The sequence below is a fragment of the Leptidea sinapis genome, chromosome 19 (assembly GCF_905404315.1).
Source record: "Leptidea sinapis chromosome 19, ilLepSina1.1, whole genome shotgun sequence".
In the NCBI taxonomy this organism is placed as follows: Eukaryota; Metazoa; Arthropoda; class Insecta; order Lepidoptera; family Pieridae; genus Leptidea; species Leptidea sinapis.
This window is the reverse complement of record NC_066283.1, coordinates 267,455-295,011: the sequence shown is the minus strand read 5'-3', so window position 1 is coordinate 295,011 and position 27,557 is coordinate 267,455. Positions and strand designations below refer to the sequence as shown.

At 34.2% G+C, this 27,557-nt stretch overlaps 2 protein-coding genes across 2 annotated transcripts; one reads left to right on the top strand and one right to left on the bottom strand.

Annotated features, from left to right (window-relative positions):
* The first annotated feature begins 10,293 nt into the window (after window positions 1-10,293).
* On the top strand, window positions 10,294-16,131 carry LOC126969759 (ADP-ribosylation factor-like protein 2). Its single transcript, XM_050815320.1, has 4 exons — window positions 10,294-10,522; window positions 10,681-10,836; window positions 12,006-12,204; window positions 13,177-16,131. The coding sequence occupies exons 1-4, from the start codon at window positions 10,458-10,460 to the stop codon at window positions 13,309-13,311; spliced, it is 555 nt and encodes a 184-aa protein (XP_050671277.1). The 5' UTR covers window positions 10,294-10,457; the 3' UTR covers window positions 13,312-16,131.
* A 1,161-nt stretch (window positions 16,132-17,292) lies between these two features.
* Window positions 17,293-25,839, bottom strand: LOC126969754 (pinin). Its single transcript, XM_050815315.1, has 6 exons — window positions 25,637-25,839; window positions 25,436-25,564; window positions 25,142-25,358; window positions 22,646-22,940; window positions 20,824-21,087; window positions 17,293-19,189 (listed from the first exon to the last, which is right to left on the bottom strand). The coding sequence occupies exons 1-6, from the start codon at window positions 25,750-25,752 to the stop codon at window positions 18,996-18,998; spliced, it is 1,215 nt and encodes a 404-aa protein (XP_050671272.1). The 5' UTR covers window positions 25,753-25,839; the 3' UTR covers window positions 17,293-18,995.
* Between the last annotated feature and the right edge of the window lie 1,718 nt (window positions 25,840-27,557).

Genomic DNA, 27,557 nt, shown 5'->3' with positions numbered 1-27,557 from the left:
TACGTGTAATGTGATATTTAATTAAAGCAGAATTACTTTCGGTACATACCCAGACCATTTCGCCAGTTGGGTAGTTAGGTAGCTAACCTGATTCACATATTTGGTTTGGTACACTTAATTAAATAACAGGATGTCTACCAATTGATAATCAAACACACTACATTATTACCACAGTTTCTAATAAAAATGGTAATCATTGCACAAAATAAATTGTACTTCGCTGTTGTATTAAAATTACATGTACCCTCAATAAAACAATAAGTGAGTTGATACCGACATGAATCAACACAGTATTAGCAGCTACTAGATGCGACAAGATGCAGTTATAAGTTGTATATTATTAATATATTTATATTTTTTTTTGTGGTGGATTTTATTTATTGATCCTAAAGTAGTTTAACTTACTAAGAAGAGTCATGTTATATTTTAAATGTATTACGTTATGATTTCTAACAATTCTTCAGTTTCTCTATAGTCTTTTGTTAGAAACCAGTTTTAAACTTCATGTTTGAGTTTATTTGTGGTCATTTCAAAAATATTTAGATCTTTATTTATTTTATTATATAGAAAATTTGATAAGAAAGAGATTTGTTTATTAGTAAATTTTGTTTTGTTTGATGGTATTTGACAGACATTATGTCGGAGCCTTTTTTGCTTAATTTGTTCGCGTATTGTTATATGGGAGTTCATTATGTTTATATAGAAGCACATGTAAAATATACAACTGTCTCCCGCTCATTAGCCTATTTTCACGATACAGCTGCTTTGTGGGATGCCTAAAACGTTTAAAAAACATTACTTTTCGGGACTCCTCCCCATACCGGTAGGCAATATATTAATAGCGATTGTACCAGGGACACATAAATGTTTTTTAAAAGTTCCGGATCTGTGACATGTCGTAAGCTTTTAAAAATATATATTAGTTTCCTAATTCTGCTTGTCTGGTTATCGATATGTATGTTCCATCTCAGGTGTCTGTCTAGATAGACTCCTAGGTATTTAATATGGTCAGCTTTTTGGATATTTGGACAGTTGCAATAGTCAGATCGACCAGGAAAATGCATACATGAATGTATTTTAATCTGATAGTCCTGATCAGGATTGTTTCTGGTTGAAATTGAGAAGGGGACATACTTCGTTTTATTTACATTTAGGGTCAATATGTTGCGTTTTAGCCAATTAGATACTTTGCATAACCCTCTTTTTGCTATTTCCTTAACGTCTGTCCATGTACTTCCTGAAAATATTAATGCAGTGTCGTCTGCATATGTTGAGATGACAGTGTTAGGTAATTGCATGTTACAGAGCTCGTTAATATATATAGTGAAGAGCGTTGGCCCGAGTATGCTTCCTTGCGGAACTCCACAGTCAACATAGACCTCGTCACTTAGATATTGGTCAATTTTAACCGCTTGTTTGCGTTTTGTAAGGTAGCTTTCAAAAAGTTTAAGCTGAAAACCCCTTATACCGAGTTGCTCTAGTTTATGTAAAAGGTTGGGAGCAGAGACAGTGTCGAATGCCTTCGTGAGATCTAGGAAAACGCCCAAACACTTTTTACCTGAATCCAGGTTATTTACTAAATCATATGTTATTTTTGTTACTGCGGTAAAAGTTGATTTTTTGGGCCGGAAACCAAACTGATTATTCGATAACAAGTTTTTACTCTCTAGGTATATCACCAATTTTTTGCTTATGATCTTTTCTATAATCTTGGAGAGTGCAGGAAGTAAAGAAATTGGGCGATAGTTTCGAAGCACTATCTCTATCTCCACCTTTATAAATGGGACATATAATAGATTTTTTTCAATGCAGTAGGGAAAACTCCTGTCAAGAAACAATTATTGCAAATGTGTGTAATGGGTTTGCAAATAGCAAATTTAGTATTCTTATAAAAGTCCTTTGATATTCCGTCCCATCCTGGAGCGCTTTGAGATTTGAGTGAATTAATTGTGCTGATAATTTCGGATTCATTTACAAGAAAGAGAGCAAACGATGATTCAGGAGTTTTAGTAGATTTTTCATTGTCTTTTTTCACCATTAGTTCTGTTGAGAGACTAGCAGATATATCTGCTGCAAGTGAGGATCGTACTGTGGCGAAGTATTTGTTTACAATATTTACAGAATCGATTGGAGAAGATGATAAGCTTAATAGTTCCTTACATTCGTTAGTTTTACCACTACCAATATTGCAAATTCGTTTTATATTATCCCACATATCTTTAGTTTTATGTACGGAATTATATAGTAATTGCCTATCGTATTTCCGTTTGGCTGCTTTGAGAATAGAGTTACACATGTTTCGGTAAAGTCTGTAAGTTTTTTGCAATTCAATATTATTAGGAGCTTTACGACACTTTTTATGCAGATTGTCTCGCTTCCTGATTGATCTTATTAGCCCTGGGGTTATCCAGGCACTTATTTTTCTTTTAGCGCTTGCAACTCTCTTTACCACAGTATGTTGTTTGATTACATTTGCTAAGAAGCTGAGAAACATATTCGTTGCTATATTAGCATCTGCAGAATCAGTAATGAAATTCCAGTCCGTGGTTAGTAGCTCTGCTAGTGCAGCTTCATAATTAATTCTTTTTACAGATTTATATTCAATATTATGCCGCATAATAGTTTTTGAGATGTTAAGTAGGACTGACGCATGATCCGTAATATCTGTCTTAATCACAGCCACAATATTGTCACGTCGAGTTTTAAGCAAAATGTGATCGAAGCAGCTGTTGTTTCTGGTTGAAAATGTATGTCCTGGTAGAATACCATGGCTAGCAACTAGGGATAAAAATTCGTCCGATTATCCTTTGGTAGTGATATTATCAGGACTGATATTTATATTGATGTCCCCTACAATAATTATATTGTTATACATTTTATGCTGTATCAATAAGGCATCCAGTGATGAAATGAAATTGCTTGTATCTCTGAAAGCTGGCGGCCTATAGATACAGATTATGCATGTATCACCAGATGTAAGAGTCAGACAGTTCGCCTCAATGAGATGGGGCTCGCTTACTGAAAAAGACAATTCACTTTTAACGTACGTCACTAGTCCGTCATTTTGGTTTAGTAGTCGTGATGTCTTGTACGATTTATATGCAGAAAGCACTGGGTTTGTCCTATCACTACAAAGCCAGCACTCTGTAAGTATGATGATATCAATACTTAACTTCATTCTTGTGAACAAAACATTTAGTTCATCAATATTCCTATATATGCTTCTAATATTTTGTGTCACTAGAGTCAGTTAGTCGTTCTTGCCTTGTGTGAAATACCGATTAGAATCCTCTGCATTCTCAATAATAACGGCCTTGGATATTGACAAATGGTCAATGTCCAAGGCCAAGTCAACTACGTCTGAGGACATAATTAAGTTATATCAGCTGGCATTTAGACCTCTGCCATTGTGATACAGAGGATGCTGAGGAGACCGTACTCGGTGCCATCTGAATGGCTGAACATCTTATCATTTGGGTATCTGACCTTGAGTTGTACATAGTATAGATATATATTTTTCATAATATTGGAAATACTTATATTAATAATAAAACGTGCAATATTAAAAAATGTAAAGACTACTATACTTATATTAATACTATAAATAAAACTATAATATATGACAGGTTGAGTAATTAGATATCCTACGTATGTTTTGGATTTACAGGCTAGTCACAAGATATTCTCATTGCCAGTCTCCTTTAGAGAGTCTAGCTGTTGGGTGCTGCGTAAGAGGATAGCAGTTGACTCTTCAGTTTTCTTAATGAAAACTTTACCATTCTTCACCCAACAGAATTTATAGTTCTCTGTTTTTGCCAACATTCGAGCCTGATAATACAATTGCTTAGCATTAGGTGTTAAGAGCTCAGACATATATATTATGGAACCAGTCTTACCTGGCACTCCTATAGCATCTGCGTTGAGTTTACTGTCTGTATGGGCCTTGTTGTATTTTTTAAAAGATGATAGGAACTTTTCTTTTTTGGTGCTGCTTTTAAATTCTGCAATTATATGCATTTTTTCCTTGTTTTTGTTGTGTAAACGGTGGGCAGTTCTTATGTCTCCATCATGGATACTCTCTTCAATTTTGGATCCAATGCTTTTAACGACTTGTAGTATATCTTCATCTGGAGTTTCGTATTTCGCCATGAATGCAGCCTTTGAATGTTTTCCAACTGTCCCTGCATATATTGTATGATAGTGACGTTTTTTTTTGTTTATCTTTTGTAAATCTTCTACTTTAGTGGCAAGTTCTTGAAATTTAATTTCATTTGCTGCATCCCGCGTCGCCATCTCCATCTTTAGTTCATCGAACTTGGAAGTAAATTGTTCTCGCATTTTTTTAAATTGAGAATTCATATCTGCTGTAAGGGTCTCTATTGCTTCTAGGACGGGTTCAGCTTTCCTTTTGCGTGTAACGTGTATAGGTTTATCTTTAATTGAGACTGTCTCAGTGAGGTCACTTAGTGATGACGATTTTACCGGAGAACGAAGCATTATAATTGGTTTAATGTCACTTCTAGACTTCAGTATATCAACGGTATATCTTTGGTCGGCTGAAGCAAAGCGGCGGAACGCGTGCTCACAACTTAAAACACGTCTTCACCAAACGAGAACGGGGGGATTAATTATAATATATACCTTATAAAAAAAAAACTACTTAAACATTCATCAGACATAATAATAAATAATACTGCTACTAATAATAAAAATAATATAGTATCATAGTTTAGAATTTGAATTAAATTGATATTAATTTAACTAATGATTTAGTAATGTAGGTACTTAGTAAAATAGCACGTCATAAATATGGAAAACATGAAATTTAAATTATTTATGTACCATTAATCTAACAATTTTTATGCAAATAAAAACTTTCACTTTGAACATTTAACAATTGTATACACCATGGTGAATTTCCGACCTAATATTCACATATTGCCTAACTAGCAGATACACTCAGCTCTGCGGCATACGCTGTGGGAAAGATTAGATAGTACACGAATGTTGCTACCCCTAAATTAGTGTACTTCAGTTATTTTCACTTTACCTGTTCTGGGACTTTCACAGCATCATGACGTACGGTATTTTTCTGTGAGTGTGGGTCATGCTGCTGACATTGAAATAGTGTTTTTTCTGCAAAAGAGAGCTGTTCGTGCTATATACAAGCTTGATTATAGACAGTCACTCAAAGAAAAATTTAAAGAAATAAATATTATTGCTGTTTATTGTTAGTACATTTATGAAAATTTAATAAGGGATTGTAACTAATTCTAGTAGACTTCATAAGATACATAATAGCTCTAACGGTAAATGTATACACTTTTATAATAGTGTAAAAGTGCCAGACACTGTTCAGGCATTATCTATAAATAAATTTAAAAATGAATTGCTGTTCGTTAGTCTCGCTAAAACTCGAGAACGGCTGGACCGATTTGGGAAATATTGGTCTTGAATTATTTGTGGAAGTCCAGGGAAGGTTTAAAAGGTGAATAAATATGAAAGTGTTCTGAATTAAATAAAAACAACAATTTTGTTTTTCCTTTAATGTGTCCTCCGTCGTATTTGTTCTGTCCATACAGGACATATTTTCTATGAGAGAATTTACTGACGCACGGTTTGACAGTTCTGCTGTAAAACAATTTCATTAGGTACAACAACAGGGAGCATATTTTATGAAATAATTCTTGATGTTATGATATATTACTGACAAATTCATAAAAAACACATTTTTTTTTATTATATACAGAACAACTTCTGTCGGGTCAGCTAGTCTATAAATAAATTTAAATGTTTTATTTAACAAATGCTCTGCCGTAAATCCTACTACTCCACAGTTTAATATCTAAGTGATAAGATAGCCTGGGACTATTCTATTCTTCCTACTATGGCTCCTGTGGAAGGTATACCACAAGTTTGCCAATGTCACGTTAAGGTAGACCACCAAGCTTAGAGTATTATTTTACTAATTTTAATGGTAGTGATCGATGCTTAAGATTGAAACAAGTTTTATTTTCTTATACCTGAAACAAATATACATGCTGTTAGGACTATAAGGGACATACACAAATATAATTACTTAAATTATTTGATATAAGTACTTAGTACTATTTACAACTTAATCTTATTTATTTTAATATATTTACACAAAATATATAGAAAAGGAGTGAAAACTAGGGAGAGGAGACATTTAAAATAAGTTGGGCGGGGAATTTCAGGAGGTATAAAATTGTATAAAGAAGGTTGCGTTAAAGGGCAATTGAAGAATAAATGATCCACATTTCCCTCATCTAGACCACATTCACGCAAGGAATTGTCCCTAATTCTTATTTTAGCCAAAAATACTGGGGTACAAGCATGATTAAAACGTAAACGACAAATAGTTGAAATCACTGACATGTTGGGAATTTTAAATTTAGAGAACCAAGGTTTCTGAGGAATTACGGGTTGTAGATCTCCATAAAATTTGCCTTTAGAGTTATTGGAAACTTGCCAAATGCTGGACCAACTCTCATGCAACTTGGGTTTCAGGATGGTGCGCAAGTCATGGGAGAAAATTTTTGAATCTTGGAGGGTACCTGTTGCAATTGCTGTCTTCGCACAGGAATCTGCATTTTCGTTGCCAAGAATAATATTGGGGGAGTTTCTTGGACCGCTTGCTCTCTCTCAGAGCGCCATTTGTTTCCGAAACGGTAGTAGTATTAGAAATGACATCATACCATATTTATGTTCTCCTGGATATGTATGCAGTAATTACGACGTGCGAATGACGTCAATATAATATTAAGGTATACTCGCGTCATCCATAAGACAATCTCTTTTTCAACTATGATTGTCTGGTACTAAAACACTGTGTAAAATCATCGACGCGAGTTTAACATTTTATACCCATCCCAAGAAAAGTGCTCAACGCCGCTAAAGAAGTTTTCACTTCAAATATACTTTCTAGGGATTACTTTTAATTTGGTAATGGAGATAGAAAAAGCGACATGTTCCAGTATGTTCAGAATTTATTAATTACATTCTCATAATTATTTACACACAGAAATATTTAAAATGTTGAATAAGTTAGGTTAAATATTTTTAAAAGTTGGGTAAACTAGTCGGTGTTAACTAGGTTTTTCGGTGGCAGCACTTACCAAATAGAAACTTAATGTTCTTTGACAAATAAGTAACGTAAATAATATTTAATATTTTAATCATTTTATTAAATGTGCTACTAATAGATGAAACGTGATCCCATTCGACTTCTTCGTATGTCCGGTAGCATTTTTGGAAGTGGGAACGACTCACGACGGCATTATTATATAAAAACTGACAACATTAACTAGATGTAAGCAGAACGCGCGTCAGCCATTGACTAATTGACAACATATTGACAAGTTAACGAACCACGCTGACTGTGCGTGGTTTACACTGCCTCAACTTTGAGCGCGAGCTGAGCGTTATTATTCTATGGTTTCTGGTATGTGTCTATATTATGTTTTTCATATATCTTTTGACATTAATTGCCATTTTTATGAACATATACAAGATAATCTTAAATGTGTTGGTTAAAAACAGCAATAATATTAAAATCTTTAAATTTAGATCTTAGCAACTCTCCAGGAGAGTATATCCATGCTCCATACCATAAATTCGAGCTCGAACTTTTCAGAGAACTAACACCGATTTTGAAGCATCTTATAAAATCCTGTATTGTCACCTCTGCCAACCCAGATGCTCTTAAAATTGGATTAGTTCAGTCTATGTATAAGGTGGGGTGTCACAAAGATTTTAATTTAATTATCGACCAATTACGATATCGTCCTGTAGATAAGATAGTTGAAAAGTATTTCGGCGATGACCAAATTAACTTCTTAAATAAAAACAATATTATTTAGTTTTCAGAAAAATCAAAATACTTTTCAACTTTTACGCCAGTTTACAAATGAAATCAGTTTACAAATAAAGAAATGGAAAAATATGGGATACAGGGATCCCTCCTTGTGTGGTTTAAAGAATCGAAATAGGCTAACATACTATTATGTCAAATTCGATTATACCCACCGAATACTTAATGTAGGTGAATAAGATGTGTAACTTATTCAAAGAGGGATCCGTGTATCAATTAACAGATGACACAAATCTCATTGCAGCAAGGAAGGATATCTAGGTGGTCAAACAAATAATGCAAGCTAATTTGACACTTTATATAAATGGGCACATGACGCAGGATTAGTTATAAGCACCAATAAAACGAAAGCAATGTATATACACACTGCGTATAATAAATCAAATCATATAGCTTCTATGGCTCGTAGCCACGACTAACTTCATGACCACATAAACAATTATTACAATTACAATTATTGTAACTCTCCGCCGGTCGAACTGGTTAGTGAACATATCTATATCAGCCTCAAAATTGATTATCGCTGGGAACCTCAAGTAACCCATATTTGTAACAAATAAAGAGCTATTCTAAGTAAATTGTATATTCTTAAATACAAACTTCCTTATAGGATGCTAAGATTACTTTACTTGTCACTGGCAGATTCGACAATTGACTAAGTTTAGGCAGTTATGGTAGAACTTTTAAAATCTATCTGCGATTTGTTCAACGTAATAGACAGCAACGTCCCATACTTTATAAAAACTGAATTCACCATGGCAACCTTTGTTTGTTGAGAGCCGATGAACTGTACCCAAACAAAAAATGGGATTGCAAATATTGTAATGTATCTCAACGGCTGTCTTATGAATTTCCAAAACATGAAAACATAGTATGAACTATTGTTATCTCATTTACATACGCTGACAACGAATTTAAGAGTCCATCTTCTATCTACGGGTGATAGTAATGTACGTAGTATCCATCCCTACTCTGTGTAAATGTCTTTTATAGCGGTTGAAATCATGTATCATCCTAGAAACATGTACCAGGATTTCATATGCAGTTTAGAGGTCCATGCACAATGCACATATTAAAATTATTATGTAAGTGCAGACCCGTTTCTTATATTCGTAAGTGCTCTGAAATTATGGATGATAGTTTATTTTTCTGAGAGATTTATTACTTATCAATGATTGATGAGATGTAAAATAATTTTAATAGCTCTGAATCGTTAAATTTTTTATGTAATATAAATTTTCATTGTGTATCATAGCGCAATAAATGAATATGGTATTTAACCACATAAATACTTTTATTCTGATAAATAAAGCAATTTGTGTGAAATTATTCCTTAACCATTCCAAATTATTCAATAATGCACAACGTAAATGTTCAAGTTTTCACTTTTGCCGGACTCCCGGAATGCAACCGTATTTTTTTTGTTATATTTAGGTATGGTGTAAATATAATACCTAAAATATAAAAGCTTCGCAATATCTTTCACAATATCAACATCCAGTTTATTAATTATTAATAAACTGCGCCTTTTATTAGGCGGTGATTATATTTTTACAAATGTATAATATTAAATTCATACGAACTTACTTTTCACGTAGTTGACGTGTTTACCAAATTACTTAGCCATTCCTACATAACATTTAAATTTTACCCCAAAAGCGGTAATGAATGGTGCCTGGTCACACTACGCGGGCGGGGAGGTGTAAGTAAAGAAGTTCTTTAGAATCGTTGTTTTTTGAAACTCAATGAAACGAAAAAGCGAGACGATAGAGGTGCCGTTCCCAGCTAAATCCGAGGTTTTCTAGGGCGCAGATGGATAGAAAAATGGATATGGTATCCAAGGTTCACGAGGGAGTAGAGAACGAATTTGGGATCATTTTTGAAATCCAAGATGGCTGCGGTGAAAAATTCTAATGATCCCAAATTTATTCAGCTCAAACTATAATATACTTGGGAATTGGAAAGCGATAAAATTTTATCAATAGTGTCAATCCTTACTAATGGCGGGTTTTGGCGTCAACAACTATGCCGTGAAAAATCTGACGTCTGTGACAAAACAATATATTTTTTTCCATTTACTAATAATAATTATACTAACCTATAAGCACTAGTTACAGTAGTAGGTACCTAATTAATATTACTTTGTATGAACAGAATCATAAAATAATTCTCATCGCAATCACTAACTGTCATAGTCAATGAATACCACCGTTACATTCCTGATTTTTTTCTGATGTAGAAGTAACCTTGTTTTATCATAGATCGTGGCAATGGATTCTAAACCGTAGCCGTGGTAAGTTTCATACTAACCAGTCTCGGTATTAAGTACCTACTAACGTAGTATTTACATCCTCTTTGTATTAAGTGTCATTATTCTAACTGAATATTGACATGCCGGAGATTGACTCTAAGATTTATTCGTATTTTCTCAGAGTTTATTTGCCATAAAATCAAAAAATAAAATCTGAGTTTATTTATTATTTACTGCTACTGAAATCTGGTTTTAATATTATGTATTTGTATCAAAACTAAATCCTTTTAATTATTACTATCAGCTATTAAAATGGGTTTTTTAACGATATTAAAAAAACTTAGACAGAAAGAAAAAGAAATGAGAATTTTAATGCTGTATCCTTTTATTGGCTCTTACTTTTAGATCCTGTAAAATAAGTCGTGGTGTCAGTGTTAGATGTTTTAAGATTGCACGATTTGAGATTTTATAAAAAAACAATACTTGAATATTTCTATCTTTGTTAGGGATAGATTTCCTTAACTTTATATTTCAGAGGTCTAGATAATGCTGGCAAGACAACTATTCTTAAAAGGTTCAATGGTGAGCCAATCGATACTATATCTCCGACACTAGGGTTTAATATTAAAACATTAGAACATAAGGGATACAAACTTAACATTTGGGATGTTGGTGGCCAAAAATCTCTGAGGTAATTTATTTATATAATCACTCATTCAATAAATTTTCTACCCTGAAAGAGTAACCTATTGTGATACAGGTTTTACTTAACACATAAGCAGTCCGATGTACCATATGTGGTACAGGGGGAGAAATTGCTCTAGAACCATGGACTCTAATTAGTAGTGTTATCTTTGTCGACTTCTGACCTAGGATCTAATAAATACGAAAATTCAAAAACATGTCATATTTTTTTAAGAGGGGTCTAAAATAAAGTTGGTATGAACTTGAACTTAAAAACAATCTATACATTATGTTTTTTTTTTTATGTTAAATTTTATTGAAACCCTTTTCCCTTCAGCATGTGTGTATTGTGTATGGAGCAAGTCAACCTTCATCAAGGAGGTTTTGGTAGCATCCTGTGCAGTGTCTTCAGACAAAATGAGATTTTTGCCTAACAAATCTATAAAATCTGCATTTTCCAGTGACATACTAGAAAGAAAAAATCTTCCTAATTGTGGTCTTGCTAATCCTGATGATCCTGCAGGTGATCATTGTGTTCTTCCTTGTTGACACAAATGGTGTGAAAATTTAGGTTCTGAAAGTACAATAGAACTGGAAGACTGACCTAAAACATTTCCAAGCTATACTACTCAAACAATATTTGTACTGATTCTTCAATTACTGTGCAGCCTTCTATCTTCCATATCTTCATCATTGTAGTTTAGTCTTCTTCCTGATCCACTGATCTTTTCATTACCATCAGAATCTTATGAGAGTCTTCTTATATCTTCATCTCTTATACCTCAAACAAACATCTATGAGTAAATATCAAGAATGTGGAGGATTAGCTCTAAATATTGTGTGTCTTCTTTCTTATTGGTACAATAATTTGTATAAAATTGAGTATAGAGGGATAATTTTCTATCACAGTATGCACTATGTTGCAGAATTCATTCAGAACCAAAGCAGTTTGTATTTTACATTAATAAAACTTTTGTGAGACACTATAAACTTTATTTATTTTAAAACGGCTTTACTAATGGTTGGTCGGAGTTGGCACCAACTAATTTCGGACCATTTGGAGGCCCTTCATCAGTGTGTGTAGTGAGTAGGCAGTGATGTCCTTTCTCAAACTGAGAAGTAAATAAGGTTCAGAATAAATGTTCAATAAGATCTATATTGTGTAAAAAATTACAGATCATATTGGAAAAACTACTTTGAGAGCACAGATGGGGTTGTGTGGGTGGTGGACAGTGCAGACTGGCGCCGGTTGGGGGACTGTGCCAAGGAGCTCCACACACTGCTCAGAGAAGAAAGGCTTGCTGGGGCTACACTTCTTGTCTTTGCAAATAAGTCTGATTTGCCAGGAGCATTAACCGTAGAGGAGATTAAAGAGGTAACTTAAATTTACATTTGTAAAATAAAAAAAAAATATGATTATATTCGCAATCAGTCAAACAGCTCTGAATGGATGTCCATTCAGAGACCATTAGCGCTCCACAGAGTTTTCTCCAGTAAGAAACCTCTTTTGTTGGCAACCTGGAAGTTTTGGCAAAAATCTTGTGAATAGATTTACATATATTTTAAGGTTGTCAAAATATTGTATAGTTTTTTTCAACAATGAGAAATAAAATGTTCAGTCAATCTGGGTAACTTAATATAACATTGGCCCAAAATTTCAATCACATCTTTTATTTATTTGTCTTTGATTTAATTTTCTTACTCTGAGATCAGTGCAAAGATTCATTAGCAGACATTCGTAAGGTTAAAAGCCAGCGTAACAGTTGACTTAAATTATACAGTCAGTGTTTCTTTTCAAATGAGAGTAGGTACTTTCGACTTGTTTCGAGTGGTGCACCAAAAAGTTGTCTCCTCTGCTGATATTTGATACAATAGAAAGTAAGGCCCCAGCACACAGCGCGGTAAAGCGCAACTGCAACTTCTAGTTATTTTTGAGTTTATGCCATAGACTCCTTTAAAGGACCGCTCGTGACACATCAATTTTGAAACGATGCAAATCAGTTGCTTTGAAACCAGCATGCAGTTTCTTGCAACGTTTCATTGGTTTCGTCGTTTTTCGGTTCGTCAAAATGGCTGACGACGACGTTGATATTCTTCTCAATGTAAAATAAATACTTTTATGTATCTGATTAGTTCAATAAGACTAACATCATTGTATTTACAATTTGATATATTATGTTTTGAAGTTTATTTTTCGTGCTACATCACCTTTTAAGTATAAATAATTCATTTGATTTATGTGACTGCGCCTTTAATATAAATAAATTTCATTTCATTTAGGAGACTGAAGGTTTATGTTTATGTGTACAATTAGTCTTTAATGCTATAAGAGTGTCTTATGTTGCAGGCTCTGGACTTGGACAATATAAAGAGCCATCACTGGCGTATTGTGCCAAGTTCTGCAGTCACTGGGGAGAACCTCCTCGATGGTGTAGACTGGATGCTGGATGATATTGCTTCCAGGATATTTACCCTTGACTAGAGTTGGTGGTAGTGTCTTTATGTTAACAATTTTTTGTACACCATACTAAAATGGTAAATAACTGAGCAACTGTAAAGCTTAAACAATTGTTATTGTAAGTATTATAATACAGTCTAATTGATGGCAATAGTGAACAATACGGTGTTATTGCAAACAAATAATTTAAACCCATATTTTTACCGGAGTTTTTGCAAAAAAATAATTTTAACCGATCTTAGACATGTGGTTTGTTAAACAGTGACTGAATATAACAACGTCAGTGCCCTAGCAATAAGGACGTCTAAAATGGAGTTTATCTTTTTCTATTATAAAACAGTGTTAAGCTTGTGTTAAACTAAAACGTTTTTACACACAATATAAGTTACTGAACGCAATTTTTGTTAACTGTCATCTATCTGTCATCAAATACCTAATCTAAATCTTCTATATGATTTGCAACTTTTTTAAAACAAGTGTTCAACACATGTTTAACTTTTTTGTAATAACACAGTTAATATTTTTTATAAAATTATAGTTGATAGACCTTCAAAATTTTAATAATATAATGTTATAACAAGTTTTCCATCACAATTGTAAAGAGAATCTTGCTTTACTGCTTAAGGCTAATTCAAGATATTAACATGTTTACACGCTTTTAACTTTATATTACCACAGCAGTAACACGGACTAGTAAAAAAAGAAGGACTCCGCGCCGTGATATTAGCAAGTGAAGCACCTTTATGCTAGTGTGTGTGCGGTTACAGGGGATACTAGTTACACAATTTTTTCTCCCTTAGATAATCAAATATCCGCAAATACTTTTATATTATTGTTTTTACATTTTTTCACAATACACAACGGCATTTTTAAAATAGTTTATTGCGACGCAAACTGATCTGTCACAGACGATGGCAAATGGCGGCCGCTCGGCTTGTATTAGTGTAGTGTGTATGTATTTACACCCGTTTACCGGCTTGTTTTGGTGCCTCACTGTTATGTAAGGTGACACAGAGTCTTTATTTTTTACTCGTCCCGTGAGCAGTAATAAGTAGTTTATGATATCATTAAGTCCTGTCTCATTGAGTTGAAACTATTTTTTACTGGTTGGTATATTATTAGCATTATTTTCCTCACAAGTGTATTGACAAACACTCCTATGTCATCGCGTGCATAAAACCATCTCTTGTGAAATTTCCAATATAGCACACTAGTTTCATAATGTAATAGATATTGTATATATAACCAAAAAATATATCTCATGAAACAAATTTAAACACATCTGAAGTTTAGTTTAGAATAGATCGTCGGTTAATAATTACGGATATCTCAACTAAAATTATTGAACGAGAGTACGGGTCACCTGATGTAGAAGTGATCACCAGAAGAATTATAGTAGCGTTGTCAGCCTTTTAGAAAAGTGTACGCTTTTTTTTAAAGGTACCCATGTCGTACCGGTCTGGAAATACCACAATAGGCATAGTTTGGTTGTATGTGGAAGAAAGGTCCTTGAAAACCGCAAGTCTCCAGATGGAGTATATCCTAGTTTGTGTCGTGGCTTGTGAATGAGTCATTCGGGTTAAAAAGCTCTTCAGAAGACTCGCCGTCAAAAATGCAGTACTACACTACTAATGCAGTACAGACGTGCAATACGTCTCCACTCAAAGCCAAGTGATCGACCCCTATGCCATGTCCATACCCCTATGTCAATGATCTGCTACCGTAACTGACTCTTTCTTGCAGCACTGTGCGAAATGCTATCAATCTCCCACCTTTCCTACGTTTGTACCCAATGATACAGATACGGTGATCTTACTTTCTTCAGAAAAGAGAAGTTGACTCCATTGAAGGACCAATTTTTTTTTTATGACGGTAAGGGAAGAGGCGACCAGGACGTTCAGCTGATAGTAATAAATACGCCCTGCTCATTACAATGCCCAAAAATTCTGAACGGCACTACAATTAAGCTCGTCACCTAGAGACATAAGATGTTAAAGTCTCATTTGCCCAGTAATTTCACCAGCTACGGCGCCCTTCAGACCGAAACACAATAATGCTTCCACATTACTGTGTCACGGCAGAAATAGGCGCTGTTGTGGTACCCATAATCTAGCCGGCATACTGTGCAAAGGAGCCTCCCACTAGTAAAATAAATCTATTGTTAGAATCGCTCCCAGATCAATCCTCCATCCTGACGAAGCCTCACTTTTGTAGTCGAATAAAATGAAGATTTCTCAAAGAAACTGAAACAATTACTTACTAGTCATCTTGCTAAGACGTGAATTGATATCTACCAGATCCTTTGGACGACGAGTAAAAATACCAGTCTCCCGATAACGCTGATACTCTATTGACACCAGAGAGGCTAAGATGTAGCCAAGTCACGCTGACTATGCCCTGAATTGAACAACGCCTTTAGTACCATGTCACAATTACACACGAGCACTGTTACAGTAAAACGATATTTTATACAAAAAAAGTGTTTCATTAATCAAAAATTTTGGCGAATAAATATTTTAGATATTTCATCCCGGTTTAAATTAATTTGTGTAGTACACCATTGTGTAAACTAAATGGCTGAGCTTTTTATTGGTGTACTTCTCTTTAATAATTATCTAAATGCCGCCTGAATTAGTACTACTAGCCTACTGTTTCGATTTTCATGAGAAGATTACTATTTTCTTTATATGGTCTCAGTTGTGACTATGAATCTTACATGTGACTTGTAATACGTACAGGTTTCGCATCTTAGCATATTTGTATAGTATGTGACGTCTTATTTAAAATTATGAATGTGATTATAGGTACTTTTTTTAAATTTTTAATAAAACAATAACAAAACTATGCTGATGTTTTTATTATGTTATCGTATATTTTTTGTAAATGATCAAGTACCTACGTAAATAATAAATAGAAAATTGTTGGTAGGAGTCACGTATAAATAGTATAATGGAGGTATTAGACTCGTAGAACATATCTTTTAATGCCAAGGAACCACCTCAGACATTTTGTATGGGAGGCAATCTGGGTATTATCCATTTAAGTACGTAACACTTACAAATTAAATTTGTAACCAAAATTTTGAACGATGCGGGACTCGAACTCGCAACCTCTCTGGTCCCGTCCGAACGCTCCTTCCGAGACAACAATTTTTAATTTATGTACGAATAAAAATTGTGCAAAAGGATACGTACCTACCCAGTTTCTGTAAATAAATCGCATTTTTGCCACAATCGCAATACTGTAATTTCTCCATTATATTTTAATTACCTAGTACCTATTTTAAGCAATAGAATTCAGAGGGTCGATGTTTTGTTTTCACAAATAGTGACTGCACATTACTGCTTGGAGCCACCAAAGCTGGCGCTGTGGTGCCCATCTAGTAGGAATCACAGACTGCACTTGGTATCTTCTGGGATTTATCGAAGGCCTTACATTGTGTACAACATTCAACACTAGTCAGGAAGCTACGTCACTATGGCATAAAAGGAACTGCACTCGATCTTCTGATTTCATATTGAAACTAGAATTCAGTAGCATTGAATAGCCGATATAAATATCATCTATGTGCTGCAGAACAGGGTTATTTTCCCGCTGAGTTTCTTGCGCCCGTTCTTCTCAGGTCTGACTGAGGCATACTTTTTCGAATGGGTGGTAGTTTTTGACTTTAAATAAGTGATATTTTATCCTATTTTGAATAAAATTTTCGAATTTGAATAAGGAGCTTCCTGTCGCTTGGCACTAGCCGAGGTTAAATTAAAATACTATATAATACTCTACCGAAATAAATTTGATTTAAAAATTCTCGACTGTAAATCTTTTAGTCAACTGTAGAAATGATCAGTCTGCCTGGGACTTACAGAAATAACTTTTGCACAATATCTAGAACAACGGCATGTTTCTAAGAGGGACAATAAGAAAACTGAAATAATTTCGAGCGCACTTTCTTTACTCATGGTTATGTATTAATTAATGTCAAAAATGATTCAATTATGAGAAAACAAATTACTTTATGGTATTATTTATTGATTGGTCTTTACTCAGTCGTATATTACAACACTCAAGAAAACATTTACACAGCAGACTCACGTCACAACAGTCAAGTGATCACAGAACGACTGGCCATTGTCACGATCTGAGCAAACACACTTCACTTTATTGTTATCAGAGGTCCCAAGCCAAGAGCCAAGAGGCCAAGTCAGGCTTCAACTATAGTTTGATTGAAACTATTGTACTACTGACAAAGAATATATAATAGTTCAAGTACAGAAGTCTCACTCCGCAAAATCAATTAAAGAAATAGGGACTCTTGTGGTCATACAATAAGGTGTAATTCATATAGCACAGTGATACTAACCTAAATTTTTATTCACCTAGAACTTGCCTCTCTTTCTATTGTGTGACTCTTACCTGTTCTAACAACAATAGAGTTGACTTCTCTACCTAAAACTGTACCTACCTAGTATAAGGTCATCTTATAATAAAGCTCAGTTTTTCCTATAATAAATAGGTATGTAATTGTAATTTTAAATCAATATTCTTTCGTTGTCAAACATATATTAGTTGTAGATAGTAATGTATGTGTTGGAACACCACGACATAGTCAAACTCACTTAGTATATAGGAAATAAATAGGTAGCTATCATGAATGGTACTTTCATTATAATAATAATAATCACTTTACATCAAATTGTTTCGGAGACTTTGGGATGTTTAAAAAAATTTAATTAGGATATTAAAATCCAAACCAATTTGTTATGTTTTTAAAGTGATAACCCTCACACCTAGGATTAGTACACAAATAAAATTAAAATTAAAAAAAAAGTAGATCCTGTAGATGAAGCCACAACCTGAGAGTTTAACATACAAGATTTTATGACGATACATCAGTCAAACGGTAGGCTCAGTTGGTTAGAGCACTGGCACGGAACGCCAAAGGTCGTGGGCTTGAGTCCCGCATCGTTCATAAAATTGTTTTTCAAATTTTATTTGTGCTTATCCTTTGCTTTATTTATGTTTCCCCATTTACAAAATATCAGTCAGCTCGTTAAAGAAGGTGACAACAAAGCTCGCTTATGAGTCCCTACTGGCTGGCCTACTACATTTTCAATAGCTACACGGGGAGTGAGGCAGGCCTGCTACTAAATAAGTTATAAAAGTATCAATATTGTTACACAGGACCAGTTTAGATCACGAGATATCAATAAGAACATTATAATACTACATCACATACTAAGGCATGGTACAACAGTCTCAAACTATAGAGTGTGTATTTTACTTATCTCTATATCAACATGAAGCAACTGAACAATTCATAAGCATCCACAACAAAGGCGAGTGTGACCAATCACAGTCTAGTGATCAATGACAAGGTAATTAGTTTATATGAATTAAAATATGTGTGATAAGAACAGATTAAGACATTAATGGACCTGAAACCATGTAAAATGTATGATAAAATTATATTTTGAGCACTGAAAATAGTACAATAAAAAATTATGATTGTGTCTAACTATAAAAAATTTTAGATTGCTCTTGAGCAGTACTTTCCCACTTTTTAGCTGATGTACCTAATTATTACTCTAGTGCTTACGAACTATTGTGTTAACTAACAATTGTATTCACCAACTGAACTGAGGTCACAAACATAGAACACCTCACTTGACAAAAGCTTGGTCAAACCATCTATTATTTCACCATGCAATTATTTATCCTATTAATGATTCAGGTTGTGCCACATTAGATTTGTTGTCTTCTGTGTCACAAGCAATGTTCTCCACTGGTTCAGGCTCAACAGGTGCAGCAGTCATATCCGGTTCCTCATTATCTTGGGTAACACTTTCAACAATGTTTCTATCTGGGCTCTGTTTATTATTAGCATCAATTGCCGTCTCATTTAATGCTGAAAAATAGAATAGAATCAATATTATAATTTTTCATGACACATGGTTTTTTCTATCTATTGAGGAAAATCTTGAGTGTTTTTATAATAATAATGATCTCAATTATTGATTAAATATTTCAGTCATCAGTCTGTATCTAGTCAATCTACCATATATATAAATAATAAATATATAAATGAATGTTGCTAAACTACAAACTTGAGAAAGGCTCCACCAATTTTGGTCTTTTTTGGAAGTTCCTTAAGGTGTATCGAAGGTTTTCATAAAAAAAAATGCATGGAAAATAGTAAAAACAACTGTTCTTTTCACATAAAAACTAGCAGTGAAAAGGTTGACGTACATTGTGAAATATAATATACCTAGTCTTGCCATAAATACCTACTAAAACAAAGATTTATTATTATTAAACATTGAGGTCAGTTATCAATAGAAGCACACACTCTTTCTTCACTGCCAACCGTATGGTTTGTTTTAGGGGCTCCCAAAGTATCATGGCGTTTAGCGCAAGCCATACTCTCTAAAACTGAAAAGTCCGAAACGTTCATGCCAACCAAGACTGCGTAGACCGAGCTTAATGTCCCCGCGCCGAGTCTTGCTGGAAGTACTATTCTTGATTATTGAACATGGTGTTGTTAAGGCTTCACTGCCTTCTCCAGAATGGTCGTACCATTGTTTTGATACCTTTTTCACAAAAATATTGCTCAGTCACTCCTTCATAGCCAATACCCCACCAAACCATCACTAAAGTCAGATAGTGCCCACATTGCACTCTGTCGACTAATTGGGAAGCTTCCTTAGAGCTTTGAGCATAAATACGGTCATTTTGTTTGTTAAAATGTTGCTCAATTGTAAAAAAAAACTCCCTTTGTCTATCACTTCAGTACTTCTTTCGATTTTACGACCCTATTCTTTTTTAAATTATCAGTTAAGAAATTACCAGTACATCTCTTATAGGCTGCAAGTCCTTAGTCATCTTTTAAAATACGCGACATGGTTCTAGGTGCTATCTTCATCTCCCGAGACAAAATCTTTTGGTATTGGACGGGACTTCTTCGAATTCTTTCCCTAACTGCATTGACCACCTTTATCGTACGAACACTACACGGCCAGATCTTTTTCTGTACTAAACAGAGGAAGTCTATATTGTACCTAATAATAGCTCCGTACACAATTTTCTAATACCAAGCGTATGGAGTTTTAAAAATCGCATTTGGCTCCATACCTACTTTGTGTAATGCAATCACAGCTATTCTGTTCGCTTTATCACCCCACTCCATTTTAATATAGCAAAATATTGTACAATGTATTGTCGCCAAAATGAGAAATCTCAACAACGATATAAAAATAACAGATTCCAAATTCAAATGTAATATTTTGTTTATTTTTAACTGTAACAGTATTTATGGCCAGATGAAGTAGTATCTAAATAAATAATAATTACCATTGAATATTGCGACTGATTTCATAACAAACAAGCAAGAAACTCAACAAATGAAAAGACAATTGTTAAGTGTCTTGCCAAGTCATCTCAACAAAAGCTTCTTTATGGATTAGTGGTAGTTTTAAAAATTTAATTGACAATTTATGTGTATTTAAAAATATACTTGAATTAAAAAATTTGACTTCGATTTACCTTCAACATTATCTTCTTTAGTGATCTGCTCATCATGTCTATCATCAGCATCACTGTCATCACCTTTATCATCAGCATCTGCAGCAAATTTATCTCTTTTTTTGCTCCTTTCATCATTTTCTTCCTTTATTTCACTCTTCACAGAAGCACCAAGCTCATCATTTGGTTCATTCTCTTTAGCTCCTGGAAGTTTTTGACGGAGACACCTCTGCTCAATTCTCAGTAACTCTTCTTGAAGCTCCTCACGCTTCTTTGTCATACATTCTAAAATGAAATGCACCATCAGATAATCATGGCTGAGTGCAGGAAGATTTAAAAATTTTTAGTGCCAGGATTACTAGCTAAGTTCAAGGATATCCTATCAATAAAATTTAATTAAATAGTACTCTTAGTATTGTTTATATTATGTTATCCTATTACTAAATAGTTATATTAGATACACCTTGTTAAATCACTGTTTTAACTACTAGATTGAGGGACCTTGACACACTTGTTTCAGGCCACCTGTACATCTACCATAAGTTTACAGTGATCCTACTCACTAGCAATGGCATAAGAAAATTATATATCGCCTCTAGTGGTCACCTAGAGAACTTATTTCATTAGTGAGTAATGTTTTGCAGCAGTTTCTATAAATAAATGTACCATGAGTAACTAATTTAACAGATGCCCTCAAGAAATACTGTTAGTATTTAAGTAATTCACTAGAGTACTGGTTCATGGGAGGTGTTTTTTAAGCATTTAATAAAGCAAGTATTTAATTTAAAATTTATAGATATATATTGAAATAATGTTGAATAATGACAATATTGAATATAGCTAGTTACTTGCTGTTTTAATATCAACGTGAAAACTACACTCAATATCGAGCTCACGCTAGCGAGTGCTTGTAGCTCATGGTACAAATTCCATCAAAAACTTTGATTCACATTTACTAGCATTCAACTTAAGTAAGTGAACCCACTCTTTGATTGCTAACTCATGGTAAAGGTACTGAATGCTATGTGTATGCCTGATAAATTATACAGGTGTGAATTTAGACTGTTATAACAGTTTCCTTTTTTTAGTTTTTCACTGCAATATAGAGGAACATAACATGCTGCATATATACAACACAAGCTGACCCAACAGATGTTGTTCTGTTCATAATAAAAAAAAATTACGGGTGGAATTTCGTAAAATACATTCTTAGCTGACCTCTACTCGGCGAAAGGAATATTCCCACCAAATTTCAAGTCTCTATGGCTTATGGTTCTAGAGATACCGTGATGAGTGACTATATTTTATGTGGAAATCTCTTATATATATATAGATTTTAACAAGACAGCAAAGCACACTTATACACTCTCACACAATACTATTTTAATGAAATCAATCTTTATAATAAGTAGTTTTGGTTAGAATGAACATGTACAATTGAATTCTCTCTCTCTCTCACACACACACACACACATTTACCTATATCCTTTAATTTTAGAGCTTTTTAGTCACTGTATAAAAGTGGAATCCTGGTGATCAGTAATACAGGTATCTTTATTATCTACCACAGACACCAGTGATCCATGGCCAAAGCTTTTGTATTCCCTGTATTTTTTAAGCTTTCTTTGTAGTATGTGTTGTTGGTGAGAAAATAAAGTAATTATTATTATTATTAATTGGAAGAGATTGTTTTTGTCCCTTTCATATATTTTATCAAATATGCTATACACTAGTTTTGCATGCAAATAAAATACTCACTATGATTGCCTATTTCATAAGAAATCATTAAATTTTCACCAATTAAACCTATAGTATTATAAAATTTTAATTAAATAATACATACTATCATAATATCTTCTACTTGAATTAAGTTTTTCAGAGGCTCTTTCTGACATTCTTTTGGGCAACCAATACACATGTGGTTTAGCTTTTGTCAGAATAAAGTGTCCAAGATGTCTTTGTGACTCCTCCCATTTCTCAAACTCCTGGACCCTCATCATCTTAGCTTCAAGAGTTTTTATATTTGCTTTCTTCGTTTCTCTTTCAGCAAATAACACTCTTCTCTCTATGAGTTCCTTTTCCTTTTCTAATCGGGCTTGCTCTTCAATCTTTCTTTCAACTTGTGCCTTTTTCTCTTCCTATTCATAAACATGTTGAAATGTATAAACCATAATAATACAGTTCAAATAACAATAATATTATGAGGGATATATTTTCATTTTGTTTAAAAACATAAAAATACTTGAATTGTTGAATCATACAGGAAAAAAAGAAACATGTTGATAGAGATATATGTTGACTACATTGAAGTCAATATTATAATTTATTAGAGAACAAGCTATTGGCAAATTATTGTATCATTACTCTTGTTATGTTTATTGTTTAAATGTTACTTTTTGTAGCTAGGTATAGATATATTTCATGTCATATTTTAATACCTTGCTTACCTCTTTGCTATTTTTTTTTATTATTATTTAATGTATACAGAGTGTTATTTTTAAGTGGGACAGTATGGGGAAATCCTAAAGTATAAGAGATACAGGGAAACTGTCTTAGGAAACATTAGGTACTTTTTTGTGAAAAAAAAATTGGTATAGTCAAAATTTTGGTCAAGTGTGAGTTGTCCCTAAAAATGATTAATTTTGATGAAATTCTTTTTTGACGCACATCTACTCAGTTTCATGAGGGGATTATTTTATTGTATGGGAAGGAAAAAATCGGGACAGCAGAAGTTAGGTAAATTTAAGAAAATCGTTTTCATTATTACAACCCGTGTAAGTTGCCTACCACTGCCCACTGCAAGGTTTTTATTAAAAAAAAATTGCCTTTATTTGGTTTAAAAAGGATTAAAATACTTAAGGTATTCTTACGCGAGCACCTTACCTTACAACTCTAATTAAAAAAAAAAACAAATTTTAAATTTGGATCTTCTTGAAACAAACAGTATTTTACTTGATATTTCATTGTTTAAAGTTAACATTATGTTAAGTTTTCGTCATGAAATTATCAAACTCGCATAAAGTAAATTTAATTGAAGCGTATTTTGTAAATTATCATAGCTCTGTGAATGCGTTACAGTGGTATCGGGAACGTTATCCGGACCGCGATCAACCGAAAATTTTTTGACAAACTGGTGAAAAATTTAAGAAAGGGAGGCTGTTTTACACTAAAACGGAAGAGACGAGCTACAGTAATAAATGAATTTATAACTATCGCAATCTTAGGATATTTTGAAGCCTACCCAAAAGCCTCATTGAGGGAAGCTGCTAACAATATCGGTGTGCATAGATCTACAGTACGAAAGGTATTGAAAGCTTACAAGTACAAGTGTTACATAGAAGGTCATCTTGTACAAGCATTGCTTCCAGGAGACACTGACCGGAGATTAGCATTTTGCCAGTGGTTTGTAGCATGCTCGATTAGAAACCCGTCTTTTCCAAGCCGGAGTATTTGGACAGATGAATGCAATTTTTCAAACAATGGCGTGTACAATAATCATTTTTGGGCACGTACAAACCCCTTCCGAACTACTGCAACCCATAACCAGGTCCGCTTTTCCGTTAATTGTTGGTGTGCAATATTAGATAATAAAATCTTTGCCATTATAATTAACCATGGAACATTGAATAGTCAAAAATATCAGGAAACATTAAACATGGCAGTGGATTTAGTAGATATGGCAATTCATAATGGCATAAATAATTTGAATAATATCATATACCAACAAGACGGCGCCCCTGCCCACAATAGTATCGCTACTAAACAGTTTTATATGAACATTTTCTTGATCGCTGGATGGGCATAAATGGCCCTATTAAATGGCCACCACGTTCACCCGATTTAACACGATTGGATTTTTTAATTGTAAAACGCGCTCGTGCCTGCATTCGACAAGAGGGAGGCCACTTTGAACATTTATTTTTAATGAAAAATTATTTTATTAAGTTTACCTAACTTCTGCTGTCCCGATTTTTTCCTTCCCATACAATAAAATGATCCCCTCATGAAACTGAGTAGATGTGCGTCAAAAAAAATTTTCATCAAAATTAATCATTTTTAGGGACAACTCACACTTGACCAAAATTTTGACTATACCAATTTTTTTTTCACAAAAAAGTACCTTATGTTTCCTAAGACAGTTTCCCTGTATCTCTTATACTTTAGGATTTCCCCATACTGTCCCACTTAAAAAAAACACACTGTATATGTATGTATGTAATGTCATATCATAGCATCACTTTAAATATGTACTCTAATGATATTGAACTATTTGAAAAAATAAATAAACAAGAACTTCTTTATAAATCTTATAAATTATACAAAATAGAATGTTCATTACTTTAGTTTGCAATACAATTTCCTCTTGTTTGAATTTTTGAAGTGTTCCAAGCAGTGAGCCAAATATTCTTCTATTCCTAGTTCTAGCTTGCTCGTCGTCACCCTGTGCTCGCAGCACTGAAGCTCTGGTCGGCAGCTCGCGAGACACGGCTGAGGGCATTCGGGGCCTTTTTGTTCCTGGGCCGTCTTCACCATCGCTGTCATTCCCCTTTGATAATCTGTATCATTTTTATAATTATTACAAAAATATTCTATCACAACTTTACCATAATTAATTAATTAGACTAAACTGTACCTGCTGAAGACTGTTTTTGTTTCTTGTTTTCTCTTGTTATACGGGTCATCATTCTTATTAAAATCTTGGAAAGAACTTCGTCCACCCAGACGGGGGCCACCTCTTAAATGGTCACCAGAGGCATTATATCTGCAAAAACATTTGTAATGATTACACGAAACCTCCAATGACTTTTAACGATACAACTTCAAGATTACCGACCGTCCCGATGTTTGCACTATTTTTTTTATATTTTCATCTAATTTAAACAAACTATTTCTTTCATTTTCTAATTGGTTTCGTAAAGCATTGAATGATAATGCTACTTCTGTTCCCATTTTCTAAATGTTTATATTTTTACAAAATTGACCATTGATTACTTTTTAGTTTCAAGGCAAGTTTGGTTAGAAATTTAGAAAATAAAGATCACCGAGTAGGTACTTATAGTCTTGAGCACATAGCCGAGATCAAAGAGTATGTAAATACTACGTAATAAGAGCAAGGACTGCGTGCCTAAGTAAAAATTGAAAATTGTTAGTAATTACAATTATTGGGCTTAGAATGTTGACTAATATTCTAAGCAATTGGGTGACGAAGTTATACACCGGCTTAGTTTGAAAGCGAACAATTCCCTAAAACGCAGTTGATTTCAGCAGATTTTGTGCAGAAGGTCCCAAGTTTGAGCCTGGGGCACATCTTGATTTTTTTTAATTTCTTTATTTTTTTATCGCGTTTTTTTAATTTTTATTATCAGCAATACAAGCATTTTTATTTAGTTTCACCTGTCCCGTTGTCTGTCTGTAATCAAATCTTGCAAGTAAAATATTACTCACTTCCCGTTTGCTTTTTTTTTTAAATTAATTTTACCAAAAAAAAAATACTTAATAAATAAAATAAATAAATAATTATAATTGCATAAGTTGATAAAAAATGATATGCAATAGCTTTACCGCGGCAGTCCCCGAGTGCTACACGTCTTTTTTTTACAAGATTGTAGCCGTCATTTGTCAATCTCTCAATGACTGCACGTTTCATACAATGAGCTTAGAAATTAGAATATTGACACTATAGAAGTAGACCCCGCGTGCCCGTTTAAGATAGCAATAGTTCTGACAGGAGCACTCTTAGGTATTGTCATATTATTATTATGACTAAAATTACCCCTTACGGAATTTTGAAAAATTACCACTTGAATTTTGAAGCCTCAAACTTAACTCTCGGGTGGTTAACATCGGCTGGCATCTTGCAGTCAGTTGTATCTACCGGTCTTGCCGAGTGGTTGTACTCCTTTTACGGCCTGAATGCTGTTCAGCGGGTTCCCTTGTATTATTGTAGCGCTACCAAAGACGACAAATAACACTTCTATGAATGCCAAAATGCCGAGATACCTGAGATTGATTACTTCCCGCTTGCAACATCCCTACAGCTCTTTGCATTTCATTTGACGTCAAATGACGTCGCTCCATGACGTAAAGAATATTTTACAATTAAATTTTTGTCCCTAACTTTATTTAAATGGTTGGTAAAATTATAAAAGCAAGACTACTTTGACTGACCGGCTCCTCGAACACATCCAAATGGCTACAGATTCCATGTTGGAGCAGATCCCCACTGCAGAGATCGTGTTTCTTGGCGATTTTAACGCCCACCACGCCGAATGGCTAGACTCACGTACCACCGATCATGCAGGGAGATCTGTTCACGACTTCGCCTTAGCATATGGTCTGACGCAACTGGTTATTGCGGCAACGCGAATCCCAGATGTGCAAGATCATACACCTTCACTGTTGGACCTTCTGTTGACCTCTCATCCGGACGGCTACCTAGTTTCAGTTGACCCTCCTCTGGGATCGTCGGACCACTGCCTGATCCGGAGCACCGTGCTGATCATGCGCTTCTTAGGCTGTCGCCGCGTGTGGCACTATAGGTCAGCAGAGTGGGACGAGATGCGGTGCTTTTTTGCATCCTACCCGTGGAGGCAGATCTGTTTTTCGCTGGGAGATCCAGATGCCGCTGCTGACGCTGTTGCTGATGTGGTACTGCAAGGTATGGAACTCTTCATTCCATCCTCCTCTGTGCCTATCGGTGGCAGGTCCCAACCATGGTTTGACCGCTCCTGCAAAATGGCCTCTCGCCGAAAGCG